Here is a 17679-nt window from a genome sequence, read left to right on the forward strand (position 1 = left end):
GCTCAGCCGATATACAAGCCTTGGTCCGTTTGAATAATTCGACTCGAGTTCCGTTGAAACGGTCTATTTCGTTATTGTCAACTTACACCAAGATATTTAGTTCTATTTCAGTCGAATTGGAGTAAGGGCTTAAGCCGACTGAACCAAATGTAAGAAAGCGTGACCAGGCTAGGTACCAAATAATCCGTGGTATGAGAGGTGTTAGGATATGCAAGTCTGCTCAGCACTTGCTTGAAATACACAAAAGGCTTAATTCACGTGCATATGACACCAAGAGGATATAAATACCAATTAATTAATTATGCAAAATAATAAAATATTGCGATGAGCGTGACATCTAGCGGCAGGTAGATAAACCACCCCCTTTTTTTGTAACACCATCTAACATAAATTATTTTCTTGTGAATAACGTCATATAACCTTGAAGGATTTATTAGATTTTGATAAATTTCTAGCATGCATATACCCATGCAGCTAACCCAAACCTTCCATTGAGCGGTGCGTTCATACTGACCGCTTAACGTAACAATGACTATTTGTGTCGTTTTAAAAGCAAAGACTTGGAACAAACTCACAATTGGCTTCTCCGTTGTAGGATGTAAGACTCCCTCGCATGCGCGCACAAAAATGCGTACAACTCGTGAGAGGCTAACATGGGACACGTCTCATGCATGTGCGGAGCTGCCTAGGCTAGGACACCACTGCCCTTGTAGGCGCAACGACCGTAGAAGTCAGCCCTTCACGATAAGGTTGTCACGGAGCCCAGTGCACGCACTCGCTCCAACTGGGTATTTCGAACAGGCACTCCCTCCAACTCTACTGGATCCGGTACTTCGCCAGCGATCCCTAGAAGGTATAAGTGCAAGCAACCCTTTCAAGGTAACCTTGAGATCATCAGTCTTAAGGTCATTAAAATATCCTTTTGTAAACAAGGTCTCAAGCCAACCTCTCAAGGTCAACAACAAATAGTACGATACGATATAGATAAAACATTTATCGGTAGTAGAATAATGGTCCTCTTAAGGATAATATCATATCGCATGCAATGGTCCGCCTCTTAAAGCCTGCACTGCAGATACCAGGAACAAACTAGCCTGTTAAAGATAGTCTTGTATCACATGCAATGGTCCGCCTCTTAAGGCCTGCACTGCAGATATACCAGTAACAAAATTAGCCTATTAAGGATAATCTAAGCTCACATGCAACGGTCCGCCTTTTAAGGCCTGCATTGCAGCAAATACCAGTAACAACCATCCTCTTAAGGATAGTCTTATATCACATGCAATGGTCCACCTCTTAAGGCCTACACTGCAAATACCAGTAACAACCATCCTCTTAAGGAAAGTCTTATATCACATGCTATGGTCCGCCTCTTAAGGCCTACACCGCAAATACCAGTAACATCCATCCTATTAAGGATGTCTTATATCACATGCAATGGTCCGCCTCTTAAGGCCTACACCGCAAATACCAGTAACAACCATCCCCTGAAGGATAGTCTTATATCACATGCAATGGTCCGCTTCTTAAAGCCTACACTGCAAATATCAGCAACAACCACCCTCTCAAGGATAGTGACAAGCAACAGGCCGCTCCTTAAAGCCTCTGTTGCGATTACCGGCGCCAGGAAGTAGCCTATTAAGGATAGCATCCCTTGCCAAGACTAAAGTAACAGCCCTTCTTAAAGAGCACATAATAATTAAAGCTCTATAGCAGACATTGAAGAGAGTAAGTAATATAAATAAAATAATCACTCAGTTCTCAATCCGAGTGTCTAATAAAATTAATCAAGCACAATGTGTTTATTTTAGTCGGCAAACCCGTTAACAAAACACATAAGTATGACAACAGTAACCCAGTTCTAAATCTGGGATAAAACAAAATCACAACTCGATTCCAAACTCGAGAGTAAGTAATATAAATAAAATAATCACTCAGTTCTCAATCCGAGTGTCTAATAAAATTAATCAAGCACAATGTGTTTATTTTAGTCGCCAAACCTGTTAACAAAACACATAAGTATGACAACAGTACCCCAGTTCTAAATCTGGGATAAAACAAAATCACAACTCGATTCCAAACTCGAGAGTAAGTAATATAAATAAAATAATCACTCAGTTCTCAATCCGAGTGTCTAATAAAATTAATCAAGCACAATGTGTTTATTTTAGTCGGCAAACCTGTTAACAAAACACATAAGTATGACAACAGTAACCCAGTTCTAAATCTGGGATAAACAAAATCACAACTCGATTCCAAACTCGAGAGTAAGTAATATAAATAAAATAATCACTCAGTTCTCAATCCGAGTGTCTAATAAAATTAATCAAGCACAATGTGTTTATTTTAGTCGGCAAACCTGTTAACAAAACACATAAGTATGACAACAGTAACCCAGTTCTAAATCTGGAATAAAACAAAATCACAACTCGATTCCAAACTCGAGAGTAAGTAATATAAATAAAATAACACTCAGTTCTCAATCCGAGTGTCTAATAAAATTAATCAAGCACAATGTGTTTATTTTAGTCGGCAAACCTGTTAACAAAACACATAAGTATGAAAACAGTAACCCAGTTCTAAATCTGGGATATGACAAAATCACAACTCGATTCCAAACTCGAGAGTAAGTAATATAAGTAAAATAATCACTCAGTTCACAATCCGAGTGTCTAATAAAATTATATCTCAGTTCCTAATCTGAGAATATACTCGTAGTCAGTTCTTAATCTGAAAACGGTACCTGAAATAACAGCATTTGCCTTTAACATGGAAAATATAAAATAATAAGCAGTTGCTACTATGCAACCAATTGTAAATGATCATGTGCAACTTGGCTTGCCTCTTCCGTGCCCCTAAATAAAGGCAACGCTCTTACTATACCAACATTGAACTACAGTAGAGCCTGAACAGAAGTTCATGTTATCGAGGTTCCTCTCTTACCCAGGTTCGCCTTATCGAGGTTTCACAAATTGTATTTTTCAACCATCATGAAGTGTATATTGATAATGATCAATCAGTCAAATCATGGCACATATGCTTAAACCATAAAGCTTCCAATCCCAAGACACACATGGTTGATTTTCTGCAGCTGTGCATGTGCATTTTATGTATAGATAACTCAACACATCATCATCCAGGTTAAATTATACCTGCACAAAACTAAATAATTTTGTTAAATGCCATGCAAGCACACATTGTAAGGTAAATGAGTTCATAACATAATAAACCACAATTTATGCATTTTTCAAAACAATGAAATACATACTTAGTGAACCCACAAAATTTGTGAAACATATTATTATTTATAACTTCTGATTTATGAAACCCAGAAGTAATAAAAGTGTACTGTTTATTAATGCAAACGGTACCATAACACACTACAAGTTCAGACGAAAACCGTCAATAACTTCAAACAGTAGCTCATGACATGATATTCTTCGGTCAATGTTCATTAGCAGTGAATGGGTTAAAATAGTTATTTGGAAAGCTTTAACCAAGCTATTTACCTTCGTTTAATATTCATCCATTTAACACTTAACTGACCGGTACGTTTAGAGTCCAGTAGCACTTGTATGTAAAGACATGTATATCATATAGACCGTCAATATTCATATTGACTCCTGAAAGTATTCACCTCGCTTACCATTAGCAACAACCTGCTTTACCAGTGTCATACTCAGCTCAGTAAGTATCTAGTTCAATATGTTCATCTCTTTGACAAGATTAAACCTTGGAAACACCTATAATCATACTTCATCGGTGCAAGTATTATAAAACTATGGTCAAAACTTCACCAGCAATAAAGTTTTGTTATAAGGAAATGCATCTGAAACATACTGTTAGAACACAAATGATTATCATTGTCAATAACTCAAACACTTGACAATGTCATGCCAATAACTTTCATTAGTTTGGTAAGTCTGTTTAAATATATGTCTTTTGTTCATTTTATAACATGACATTTTGTGAAAAATATTTGCAATGCAAACTTAAACCAACATCCCAATGAACAAAACAACAACCACAACATACTATAAGCTGTATGCAATTAATTTGTATAAACATTCATAACATTTTTCATACATAGAACCAATCAATAATATGTACAGACAGAAATTTTCTCAACATGTCAAATGATTTACTGCTTTATTTATCAGTATGTCTGCAGCTTAATGTTAATTGCAAAGATGCAGGAGGTTATATGTGATATGAACTGTCTTTTAAAATATTCAGTCCGAGGAGGCTCCGGAAACATGGAGCGACTACTTTTGTCACAGACAATACTAACCAGCTACAAATAACTGTCACCTTTCGCTTATTCACAAAGCGCACTTTACCAACCCACAGTCAATGTAACACATACTAACCGTTAGTATACATGTACAACATGAACAAGCATTTTATTTCTAAATAAATACCTCATTCTCCATGACATCAGAGATTAAGTATCAACATATTTTCTCCATATAATGAATTAGTTGAACACTTGGACATATTATACCTGGCATCCATAACCAACTAACTTTGAAATATTATCCATGTCCATTTGGGTTCATTATAGAGGCCTGACCCGATAGTCACTCTAGTGCGTTCAACGACGGTATGGTCGTTCAATTCAAGAATCATTGCTGTCAAATTTCTGGAAATTACACAAACCAAAAACACACCAACAAAGCATTATTTCAGTTGCAATAAGCATGTGTAATATCACACACACACACATATGAAACAACAAGTAATTTCTCCTCATTGTCGTTGTAACCAATATTCCAGTGTTTTTGAAAACTTGTAATCTATTTTAATTTGACTGAAAGGATAAAGTATTAAATAGCACTCATTGTTAATCATGAAAGCATAATACCAACATACATATAGTATCAATCAAGGCTAAGTTTACATTACCAAACTTGTTTTGTATGCTTTTTACTTGAATGTAAATTTCACCACGACACAAACTTTAGAAAATGATCATAGCATTTTGTTAATATGTCATGTAGACATACTTAATCACATTATGTTATGTATCTGAAAGCACATAGATTACAAAAATAACACAACATATAAGTGAGGCAGTGAATATTTACCACTATGGCCCCGGAGGGCCCGGAGCATTGTTAGGTGTTGGATCAACACAGACTTCTTACCTGAGTTAACTTTTACCTGAGTTACTCTGTAATCCCAAGGATTTATTTTATTCATACCAATATCAAAATTCAAGAGTACCTAATGGTATCTGTCAGCTTATATCTTGTGATCTTCTGCTGTGAATATTGTAATATACATACATGCCAGCAGCCTTATTACACTGTCAATATGTATTATTTTTGACAGTCATGATCATTGATGTACATAAACTGAAATAGGTATCTGAAATCAAACACAAAACACACAAAACACACGGCAAAGGTACGATACGCCAGCCAATAGCCGGCACAGGTTAGTTTTGTAGGCTATTCTTGTAGGTATGATTTTGACACCAATCTTGGACTTTGTATATTTAAGTCCCTAACTGATGAGTGGTGTTGGTGCATTTACTCATTACAATCAGATTAACGATCAGAACAATGAAACAAGGAAGGACTACGCGCGGTAAATTTCGTAATGTCAATTTCGACAAATTATATCGTAGTAGGCGGGAATCCACTATCGCACTTCTGAAGCTGTAAGGGTAAAAACACCAGAGCACCATTTTAAACAATATTTATTAGGGAATCACAATAATAATCAGAGTTTTGGACTTAGGTAATACGCGACGCCGATCACGCGCAAAAACCGATCTCTAGATGACAGCCGTCATAATGCTGCTCCATTCCCGGCTCTCGTAGTGATGTCAAGACCGCTGTTTTACGATGCCGCCTTTTAGTATACAAATTTTTTTGAGGGATCTTTACTCTTCAGTATAATTTTCAGTACAGGATTCCTGCTCCGTCTTCGCATTTAAACGCTTTGATACGTCGTCTCGTACCTCTAACTAGTTTATTCTTACTTAGTTAATAATTTTCCTTAGTTTCTAACAAAATTTGTACGTTGAGACAGCATCCGGAGCGATCTGAAGATGACTAATGTTGAGCGAGCTCAAGCAGACCATTTGTCAACGTCGCGCGTTCCTCCTTTTTAGTTATCTATTGTAATTTCCCCGGGTTAGTTGTCTTGATAAACTTCATTGTTTTAATAACAGCTACTGCAATTTTTGGGAAAACTTGATAGTATTTTAGTCCGCTGAATTCGTACAAATGTGTAAAATATCTGCAACATCAGAGAAAATACTAACATTAGGTATGTAATAAGATTTGGAGGCTCATAAAGTGTCAAAATGATGTTAAATATTATGAAATAAGTGTTTGTGTCGGAGACTGTTAAACTTACGTTACTGAAAATATTATTATAACTACTCGTAGTAAGTACATACCTACGTATCAAATTACTATATAAATACAGTATTATATTACAGAGAGGTAATAGTCTCTACGGTTAATTCATTAAGGTTGGTTATGTACCTAAAAGGTGTAAAATTGAAATTAAATTACCTTTGTTTGGATATTATTATTTCGTGAGATTATTTTGTTAGTTTGAACCTGGAAATAAAATCGTTAATATTTTTTAAATAACAGATTACTCTGATATTTCAATGCCGACAACAAAAACTTTAAATTTTCTACCATATTTGTCTAAGTCAACATGTACCGCGGAATCCTTCAAAAATCTAGCGTAGGATTAACTCGGACTTAATCCCCCTGTAATCTCCGGCCAGTTTACAAGCACGATTTGGCCGCGTAATCCGGCTGTCAATAAGGTCGCGGTCAAGTTCCCAAAAATTGTGTTTTAAGCGGTGGTCTGAACACGTGTACCAAGCCTGATCGTAAGCTGTGGACGTTTCTAGCCCTGGTACATAATAGTATCGAAAGCGCATTGCTAGCCCTGTAAGTTTAGTTCTTAACCTCCTGAGACCCCAAAGCATTATTTTGTTTTTGAATTTGAAACCCTTAGTTACCCAATTTATTTACTTATCGTATGGCTTGGTTACATGTCACTGGATACCCAATGAAGGTTCAAAATATTTTTTGGAAAATGTATAAAAAATTGTACGCAGGGTCCTAGGAGATGGTTTTCGTCAAAGTTATGATGATTTCGCTAATGTAAAAAGTGTTATACTTGAGCATGCTTTGTTCGATTGATGCTACTAAGAGCTTAAAGTAAAGGCTGGTTTAAAAAAAGCGAAGATGGACTTTTTTACGGATTGGATTTTACTAAAGTAGGTATGTTTAAATACGTTTTATGATTCATTCTTCATTTGCACACTTCCACGTCAGTTCACTTGATAATAAGCTATCAGGGTCAAACACAAAACTGTGTTCGCGTCTTTCCTGTACCATACCCAAAAGTTAAGGGCTATAAAGGTTAATTTTCTTATTGAGCCCTTCACACGAAAACACAGTTACGTGTTTGACCCGTTAATATTTTTATTTAGAAATTTAATTCAGGCAACAAGGCCCATATTACAAATACCTTACAGACTAACATACATATGTATTTTATAAACTTAAAACTAAACACTAGTTATTTAGTCGATAAAACGGCGTGGCTCCGTTGCATCGAAACACATTAAAACCATATTATTACACTTCGAAAGACATTGATGAGCAAAAAACAAAAAAAAACTCGAGACGACTTCATCATTTGAAGTTCAACCGGAAATTCTAACCCTGTAAGTTACGTGAATTCATTGCGTTGTAATTACCTATTTTGTTAAAATAATATGCTTTACGACAAAATAAATTGTGTTGTTAGGTTAACAGCCATATTCGAACTTTAAGATACGTCAAATAATAGATATGGATACGATATGGATCGGATATGTCAGTGTCAAACAAGTGTCATAAGTGACGTTTCACCAAACAAAAAACGTCACTTTTGGACACTTATTTGACACTGACATCCGATATATCGTTTTATTCGAATATGGCTGTAGGGCACAACAAACATGTATTTACATCTTTGGGTATCTCTGCACTATATAACGATTGTTTTATGGGTATTACCTACTTGTTACTTTATACGTACAGTATATTGACAATTAATATTACGTTGAAACAATAATAATTATAACTATTATAATTATAATGTTACGTAGCTATTCCTGCCCCAGATTCGAGTTAGCTTAAGTAAGTACCGTTACGTTACACTTATTCCGTGTGGTTTTCGGTCGGTTTGCATTACTTTTTATCAGGTTTACACGAAGACATTTTTGACCCACTGAGACAGTTGGTTAAGAATAAGGGACTGAGCTGGACAGTCAAATGGTTACGATGAAAATGTACCAAATTGTTATATTAACTTATGTAGTTTTAATAGCGTTTGTGTTGATTGGTACCGGTGATGCGAATAGTGAAAGAAGCCAGAGAGTGAAGAGATATTTAAGCTTTGACAATGTTTCTCATTTTTTCGTGAGTACCTTTTTTGCCACTTACGCAAAACTAGAATTGTTCTTACACAAACAATTTGTTGTAATATCAGCTTCATAGCTTTCTATCATCTTCATAGCTTTCTCAGCATTTTCAGGAGTAAGTATAAGAAAAATAGCATTTGGTAAGCTACATTTTCGTGGAATGCTTCTTATATGAACGAGGTCATGCAAGTCCAATTATTAGTCATGAAGTTATAAAAATAAATAAATTAGACTATTTTTCCATTCCAGTACCGTATGAACTTCAAAGCCAACATGGTGCCTTGGAACCAAATATACGCCTACGCGCTGGGGTTCCGTATGAACTGGGACGAGCCCCCCGACTCCTTTCACCCCTACCACCACCTGCATCGGAGATCTGTGTACGACAATCTGGAAACACTGCTGGACAGGTTAGTTCTGGACACTGTACGTTCCCGGCAGTAATGCAGTCGGCAGCAGCATTGCAGCGCGGCATTACTACCGTCGCATTGCTGTTTCAGATGTCAAAATCGATGTTACTGCCCGAATATTTGACTTTTGCGGCAGCAATGCTGCAGTGCTGCAGCATTAATTAAATGCTGATGCAGCGTGAATTACTAACTCACGCATGCAGGTTTCCTTTTCCTTCACCGAAAATCTAGAAAAAGGATATTCCCTGTATAGGTTCCAAAAAATTCATTGGTACGAGCCAGGATTTTAACCCGCAACCTCCGGATTGAAATTCGGACGTCATACCCACTCGGCCACCAACGCTTCCCATCATTGCGCATCATACTATGCTTTATAAATATGACCTCATTTCCAGAAACGGCCTCAACGGGTACCACTGCGTACGACGCGCGGTCTGCGAGACGCAAATGCTCCTAAGGCCTACGGGGGTGTACTACAACATACTTAAAATGGTGTTCCGGTACGTATATACAAAGCGTCAGTCAGAAACGGAGTAATTAGGCTCGCCATAGACGGACCGATCTTGTAGCTCCGACTGCCTCAAGGGGTTCGTCTATGGCGGGCCTTTTTTGCAACAAAAGAGTAAAGTTGGTACTGGTTTCAAGTGCTAATTACGAGTCAAGCAGGCCAATTTCAACTTACGTTGTATCAAAATGATGTATTTTGGGTATCATTGGCCTGTGCGTCTCGCTCGCGCCAATACATGTACAAACAAGTGCAAGTGAAATGCTCGCGCGAAAGATAACAAATACATCATTTGGATATCAACTTTTTTTACAGGAAGCAGTCATCGGCTACTGAAAAATGGCATAACGTGACTGAAGAGGGATGTCAACAGTCAATCTCCAAATGCCCCTTTAGTATGCTCGAAGTGTCAACTTACACTGACTTATGAAAATGAGATCTGACATTCAAAATAAAGGTTCCATTCGGATGGCGACTTCAGCAGCGTTGACGCGGACTGTGGCACTGTCAATCTCCTTGATAAAATAAAAAATTTGACGGGTCGTACTAATTGCGACAATATCAACAGTGCGATAACAACGGCAAGAACATCAACGCATTATCAAGGACATTAAAGGTGTCATTGAAGGTGCTGCTGCCGCCGCTGTATCTTTCAATTTCCTTGATAAAATGAGTGACGTATTGAACGTCATAATTGCGGCGGCTAACGTCACTAATTTTATCAAGGAAATTGACAGTAATGCAGCTGCAGTTAGGACCTTTAAGGTGACAGTCCATTTCCAACTGCACTACTGTTAATTTTACTATGGAAATTGACAGTAACAGCGACGACGTGTTCAGTACCAGTAGTGTAGCTGCGGTCAGAAATGGAATGTTACCCTAAGGGTGGAATCACATCTGTCAGCATCGAGCCGCATTTTATATATGAGAAATCGCTCGTTAGTATGAAGATGCGTACGCATCGGAAAGCTGAAAGCATGCGTACGCATCTTCATACTAACGAGCAATTTCTCAGATATAAAATGCGGCTCGATGCTGACAGATGTGATTCCACCCTAATAGTGACATCGATTGCCTTAACGTTGCTAAAACGCTTTAGAAGACGTTATGGAGAAAAAACCTTTAAGCAGCAGGCGATAATGTTTCAATTGTAAAAAAATATGCACTGGAGTATATAAATCATTCCTTAAAAGTGGTAAGATTGTTTCATTTCATTTAGAGTGCTGCAGCAATAATAAGTTCTGGAATTTAACTAGCATTTCTGACGGTCTTTATCTAAATATCAGTAAAGATCACTTACAGGATACATACAGGTGACAAAATTGACAATTGAAAAACGTTGTAATACATGAAAGTTTGATGATAATTATTTATTTTTAATTTTACATTATATATTACATAGAGTAAAAAACCTCTCAGCTGCCCTCACTGACTAATTTTACTTTACTAGGACTAGGTACATATAACTTTGTCCATGTTGTAACCCACAGAGGCAGAGTAACACTACATATTATAGTTTGAAACGTAGAGCTTGCAATAGTACACAGTTCCTTTCTAATTAGTACTCGAGAGTGAGTAATGACGCTCGCAGTAACGAGGCTAGCGTCGTTTGTTATGGCGTTTTTGTTCTGATATAGAATAATTCGTGTCAGCATCAGAAAAGGGAGTACAAATAACTTTGCTTGGCATTTGTTTCGGAGCCTAGTTCAGCTTATTAGTCTACGGTAATAAATGTATTATGTGTTTGAAGGTCACATTATGATTGCAAAAGGAATGCTGCTAAGCATTGCAAGGGTCTACCGCGAAAACAGAAATTCGCAAATTGCGGGGATATTTCTCTTTTACTGCAATGAAGGCGTAATTTGCGAACATCGATTTTCGCGGTTATATCCCAGGAAGCAGCATGCTGTAAGAAACGGGTGACGTCACTGTAAACCTTGATTAATTGTGAATCAATGACATAATCTCTAAAACAGTCGCTTTAAATAAACCATTGATGATAGGAAATTAAAACAATATTTAAAAAATATATGAATAAAAGCTTTAATTTAATAATTGTGAAATTTAAAGTAATAATGTATGTGTAAATACTGTAAATATTCAAGTTATATTTGTGTGTAAAATAGGGCCTAGGGCCTTTTGTTCTGCATAAGTATACCATTTCCAAGTTTCACATGCCAAATGGCAGAATATGGTATATAAGTGCATGCGCTGTATATGTATTCAAGTGAATAAATCATTCATTCATTCATTTTAACGATTTCTACGCGTACTGCGATCGCAAGCAGAAACTTCACAGTTACAATGTAATCCGTGTGAACACATCCAAATTCCATTGATAATGACAGCCAGACGCCTTAAGCGTAAAATATGTCTGCCAGTCCGCCCGGGGTAGTAAATCGGCGGAATCGCTTGCGATTGCTCGGGTCCTCTGGGCACCATCCATTGTCTCACACATATCTTATGAGAATGGGTGGAGCTTAATTGTTTTACTGTAGTAGTGAATATAATCCTATTACTTGTGTTATGTTTGGATATTGTTTGCTTAGTTAAGCAAATATGACTGAAATAATTTAAGTATTGTGTTTTATTTTTCAATTCTCGTGCTCGTAAAGTTTTTTGCAACCTACATACGACGTAGGTTGCAAAAAATAGCTTAACTAAAGTACATACATCAGTTGAGACCATTATAGCATAGAGTTCATAGCCATAGCAACATAGCAGTAGAGTCCAAAACCTGCCATAAAAATAACGGACAGGATGGTACGAACCGCGCGTAGTCGCCCCAGGTCCTCGTATCTACTAATATTTATATATGTATAGTCTTGAATTTAAACACCTTTAAATACTCTTAATTATGTAGCATTCCTCTATAAATTTCTCAAAATGTGTAAGTGTAGCATTAATGTCATTTTATTTTCGACCAATATAGGTCCTCGCTTCACTCAGGAGCTCGGGACCGATAAGTTGTACATACTAGTACCTAGAATAAGACTAAATATTCTAAAGGTGATGTTCGGATCTCAACTGCAGCTTTATTGCGGCCGCAAACGTCGCTCTTTTTATCAAGGACATTGTCGGATACAGCGCTGCAACGACGAGCGACGCTGCAACTGCAGTAAACATCCGAACGCCACCTTAACTGCACATTTATATTAACTGTAACTATAGCAAATAACGAATATTTCGAGTTGAACAACCAAACAAATGCCAATTAAATGAATCAACGAACATTTATGATTCAAAATAAAATACCAGGATGCAATAATTGCATTATGCAGCAACAACTGTTACTCCATTACCAGGCAGAAAATTGAATTGTCAATGTAATTGTATTTCACACTAATTTACAATTCGTGCCACTGATTGTAATATTTATTGATTTCTGGTGCGTACAGCGATTGGTTTAATATTTTTGTTTAATCAAATTGTTGGTCGTAATAATAATGAGACAATTTGGTTCACGGTAAACGCCGTGTGGGACGTCCATCAGACAGTACCCCCTTTGGGTTGGTAATAACTTATTAATGATCGGCTACTGTGTGGTCGAAGGCTTTGCAAGTTGCCTCCTACATCATAAAAAAACACGTGGAATCTTTTCATCACTTCCTACTTTAAAAAACTTATGCTACGCTGGAAACTACATGTAGGTACCTTATCCTTTCCGTTTTAATGTAGTCGGATAAAAAAGTTGATAATAAACCTCATCGATCGTCAAAATCTTTTTCTCTGCCTTCTATATGTATCAGAAAGTATCTATAATCATATTTTGAAAAGACGACCCAATAACTCATACTGTAGGGTTGATTAAGACTTGTTTTCCTTATTTTCATATTGCTTGTAAGATTATTGAGACAATATCTCTTAGAAGTTGTCTAACTTGAACTATCTATTCTGTAATAACATTTATGAATTTTATGATTTAGTCTTATTTTTTTACAAATAAACTTACAAATTAATGGCATCGATGGTTTTCTAAAATACATAAAAACTAATCTTAAAATAAACGAAATACTTCTATGATTTATTACGACTCGGAAGTTCATCTCATGCGTATAAAAGCGCAAGCGCTCGCATCATAATAATTTAACCAATTTTAAATAACCAATTAAAAACCAATTTTTTTTTGATGTGATGACAGCTCCTATTAGTTTCATGGGCGTAACAGTACGAGTACAGTACATCCGGATGATTATAAAACTTTCTTCTCTCAGAATGAGCTGTAGTACTAAAAGACTCCCGGCTCTAAGAAAAACCGTTCATGTTCAACATTACTACTCATCCCTCAACTGTGAGATGAACTCCAAGATCCCCTGACCCTCAGGACAGCCACCATAAATGTAGGAACAGCTGAACATCTGCCGTCCGGCCACTGCAGCGTCCACGTACGGCGCCATGGCCTCCTTCAGGTCTTCATCCAGTTCTTCGAAAGGAGATTTGCCGTAGTCTGGCCTGGAAAAAAAACGTTTGAGGTTTTTTAAATGAGTTCGTTAAGTCCCTGACATACCATGTCAGATAAAACTCTACAGTCGAACCACGCCAACTTTCATGCCAGGTGCATAATTCTTGGGATTGCGCAAACTCGGATTACTCATATTTAAGACCAATTGAAGATATTAAATGATTTCCAGCTTGCTGGAAATTAATTCCCACTTCACAAAACGCTTTTTTGAAGTGAAAACTTCTTTAGCGGCGCTGTGAACTTTTTGTGATGGGGAAAAAATGTTAAACTCGTAACAGGTGTCACGTGACTGTAAGACGTAAGACGGACACGTGACCAGATCGAAAAACTGTTACTTCAATGTCGTTGAGTTTTTCTTTATTGATTTAAATGCCAACTAGTGAGTTTCGCTCTAACTGGTATTAATATAACTCGAGTACTAACAGTGATGTGCTTAGGGGTTTCAAGTAATGCTACGAAATAACGCTAGATGGCGTTAACCTCAATTATACCTCGTGCTGCAGACATTTTGCAATAGTGATTGAGTTTTCACTTCTGCCGGCACTCCCTGAGTGCAACCCGTTGTTTTTTTTAAATCTAATTTGATTGGCCTATCATCCGACCTGTAATTGGTTTTAAAATAGTATCACTTACGTTAATAACACGTGTAAGAGCTCCCCGACGAAGCCCTCTTCTTCTACAGGGAACTGCGCCGCTTCGCAAATCGCACGCAGAACGCATTCTCGGCCGTTCAGACCCTTCCTGTCGGAATATGAATATAAATAAGTAGTAAGTAGTCTAAAGTAGTCTTAGAGAAAAAACAGATAAATTGCACAAATTTCATACTTTTTATTTTATTTTACTCTAAACTTAATATTGCTTACACTCCAAAATCTAGCTTTTAACGAAACTTAAATTTTTTTATTCGGGACAACAGTCACTTCATATTTTTCTTAATTATGATGTCCTAGCCATCTAAAAGAAATTCTAATCCCATGGCAAATTAGGATAAATTATGTCAACTTTTTCCAAGTTGAGTGGCATTAAAACTTAAATCAGATGTATAAGTTACAATACCATAGAATAGTTACCTAGTTCTGTTTTTACTCTTCTGACCCCGTACCTATTTTTATAATTAGTAATATATGAATGCTTACGAGTCCATCATCTCAGCCACAGATCTATAAAACACAATTCTCTCATCCTTCCTCCCCGCGACGTCGGCGTCTCTCTGCTCCCTCGCCACCGTGTTGATGACGTAGTACTGCGACAGCTGCGTGATGTTCGTGAACTGCACGTACTGGTACTGGAAGTTGAAGAGGAAGATGAGGGGCACCTTGTCGTCGTTCTTTATTGGTGCTGTGAAGCCGGTAATGAGCTGGAATGCGAAATGTGAACATATTGTGAAATCCATGAATCATACTGGGTGAGTTTGGGGCCGTGATCCTGAATGTCATAAATTGTGTTAAGATGGGCATATTGTAATATTAAACAAATTCTCCGTGGGACTTTCACCAAAATCGCGAAAAAAAAGACCAAAAAATCTAATGAACACCTTGATTTAAGGGCCAGACGAAATATATGAGGGGTACAATTTTTCACGATATTAATACTTGTTCAATATGACCAACGTCCCCAAAATCACCAAGTATAAGGAAAAAGTGTCAGACGCCTCTTCCTGGCCCGGACCACTAAAGCGTGAGTTGTCCTATAGGAAGACAAGAATTATTCTTAGAAACAGTGGCTTACCTTATAAGTTGCTCCATACGGGTAGACTAAAGGTAATGCGTTGATTTGCCGTTTTGCTCTAAAATCTAGTTCCTTTAGGTTTTCTTCTGAACTTGCATTTGCAAGAGTCCAATGTAGACAAAACAACAAGATACAAACCCTGAAATTAATAAATAAATATATTATTTTTCCTTATTTTCTCGTAATGCATGTTAAAGATGTAATTTTTTTGAAAAGATGTGTACCGCCTAGTTTGTTGCCGGTCCCATATTGGGATACCCTCTTCCAATTGAGGGGGGATTTAAATCTTCTCGGGGCAGAGGTGTAGGGTTGGAGCCGGTGTAACTTTATTTGTCGTTCATAAGCGCATTGTAATTATGCCTACTTGAATAAACTATCTTTTATCTTTATCCTTTATCTTTAATATAAAGTTTTTGAGAAAATACAACTTAAGGAAAAACTTTTGTTTAAAAATAGAGGCAGAAAACAACAGGCGGTTTTATCGGTAAAGAGTGATCTCTTCCAGACAATGTTTTAGATGTTAGGATGTTTATTCTTTCTTCACCCAATGGCAACTAAATAGATGTGAATCTAGTTTGGTAACAGATACTTAATAAACTGGAAAAGGATATACAATACATTTGCAATGAGAATTGCAACGAGACAAGAGTATAAGTAGGTAATAGAGTTAGCGACGGGCGGCAATTTAATGACTACTCAGACAAAGTTGTGGGTAGAATCTATATAGTCAGTAAATATTGTTAAAGATGCAAGTTCGTAATGAACTAACTTAACATATACTGATATTGTTTCCAAAGTTCCATAAAAAAATTAAAAGCACACATCAAAAAATAATTCACTTGCCTCATGGTTCGGATTAAAGCGCTCATTCACGGCCGATTGAAGCGCGTCACATTTTTCCTCTAAAGCCTAACTCACTGACGGCACGATGCTTCGGCAGCGTCAATAAGGGACTTGCCGGCTACTACGTAATGCAATTTTTAGGGCGTGTTCACACTGGATAACTTTAATCATTAAAGTTTAATGGCTTGCAACAGTTGGGTAAGCTTGGACATGAAGCGATATCGATACCCGCAATTTCCTTGAAGGTGCAACAGCATTAGGTACAGTTACGGTTATTTTCTTCTATTTACAACCAGATTCCTACATAGGCTTCGTACAGTTTTAATTACGTCAGTGCAGTTATTTGTACCCACCATCTAGGTCGTGCCCTTAGTTCTGGTACCTTCAAATTTGCCCGTCATTATGATTCTCCCGAAGTTATCCAAGGAGCGTTGTGAGAAAATTACGAAGCATTCGAGCATGTGATTCATGTACGTTATGACAACCGGCGTATTATGAATAAGTAGCTCCTCTAGTAAGGATTAATTAGTGCACGGTATCCGTATAATCCGGTGCGTTGATACGTAGATAGATATGCTGAGAGGGTACGCACAAGTTTAGTCTTGATTTGCCTCTATATTATACCGCGCTTTTTCCTGATCTTATCCCCTTCGCTATATTTTGTGATCATAAGCTCTGAATTCAAGACTCCGCATAAGATAGCGATGATGTTCATGATAATAAAGATTTTGTAGAAAACAATACGCAATTTGCATAGATTTAGGTAGCTGAAATAATGCTGGTGAGATAATGACTCCTTTTAGAAAAACTACTCACGATAGAAGTGTTGAGGAACTACGTTTGTGTATAATAAATAAGTATTCATAATGGAAAATGTGTGGCATAAAACGCAGCCTACTGTGCCCTCGCCCTTTCCAACGCCATCCAAATATCCAGTCACATGCTCAAGCGGATACTAATTTGTTTATCCAACAAGGGGCATGTCACGAGACACAAAGTATGGCCTTATTACGTGTCGTAGTTGCTATCGGATTCAATGACCAGTAATATTGTTGGTGGTGGCAAGTTGATTTTAAATATTAACGTAGGTACGTACCTGTTTAGGAAAGTGCTTGTTCATAAGTGTATCAGTAATATTTCATTTGGTAGTTGCATTATAATTGAAAGATAACATCGGACCTGCATATATATCATACAATAGAGTTTCAAAGAGTGTGTCAAGATTGGTAATGGAGATAAAGAGACTTACTGCTCTTTTTATTACATTTCAACGACATTACCT

At 37.1% G+C, this 17679-nt stretch overlaps 2 protein-coding genes across 2 annotated transcripts; one reads left to right on the plus strand and one right to left on the minus strand.

Moving 5' to 3' along the window:
* The first annotated feature begins 8201 nt into the window (after positions 1–8201).
* On the plus strand, positions 8202–9794 carry LOC134656575 (uncharacterized). The gene is made up of 4 exons (XM_063512133.1): positions 8202–8447; positions 8699–8859; positions 9255–9359; positions 9680–9794. The coding sequence occupies exons 1-4, from the start codon at positions 8301–8303 to the stop codon at positions 9792–9794; spliced, it is 528 nt and encodes a 175-aa protein (XP_063368203.1). The 5' UTR covers positions 8202–8300.
* A 3844-nt stretch (positions 9795–13638) lies between these two features.
* LOC134656526 (uncharacterized) lies at positions 13639–16402 on the minus strand. Its single transcript, XM_063512087.1, has 5 exons — positions 16398–16402; positions 15555–15693; positions 14963–15183; positions 14460–14567; positions 13639–13816 (listed from the first exon to the last, which is right to left on the minus strand). The coding sequence occupies exons 1-5, from the start codon at positions 16400–16402 to the stop codon at positions 13639–13641; spliced, it is 651 nt and encodes a 216-aa protein (XP_063368157.1).
* Between the last annotated feature and the right edge of the window lie 1277 nt (positions 16403–17679).

The sequence above is a fragment of the Cydia amplana genome, chromosome 18 (assembly GCF_948474715.1).
Source record: "Cydia amplana chromosome 18, ilCydAmpl1.1, whole genome shotgun sequence".
Taxonomy (NCBI): domain Eukaryota; kingdom Metazoa; phylum Arthropoda; class Insecta; order Lepidoptera; family Tortricidae; genus Cydia; species Cydia amplana.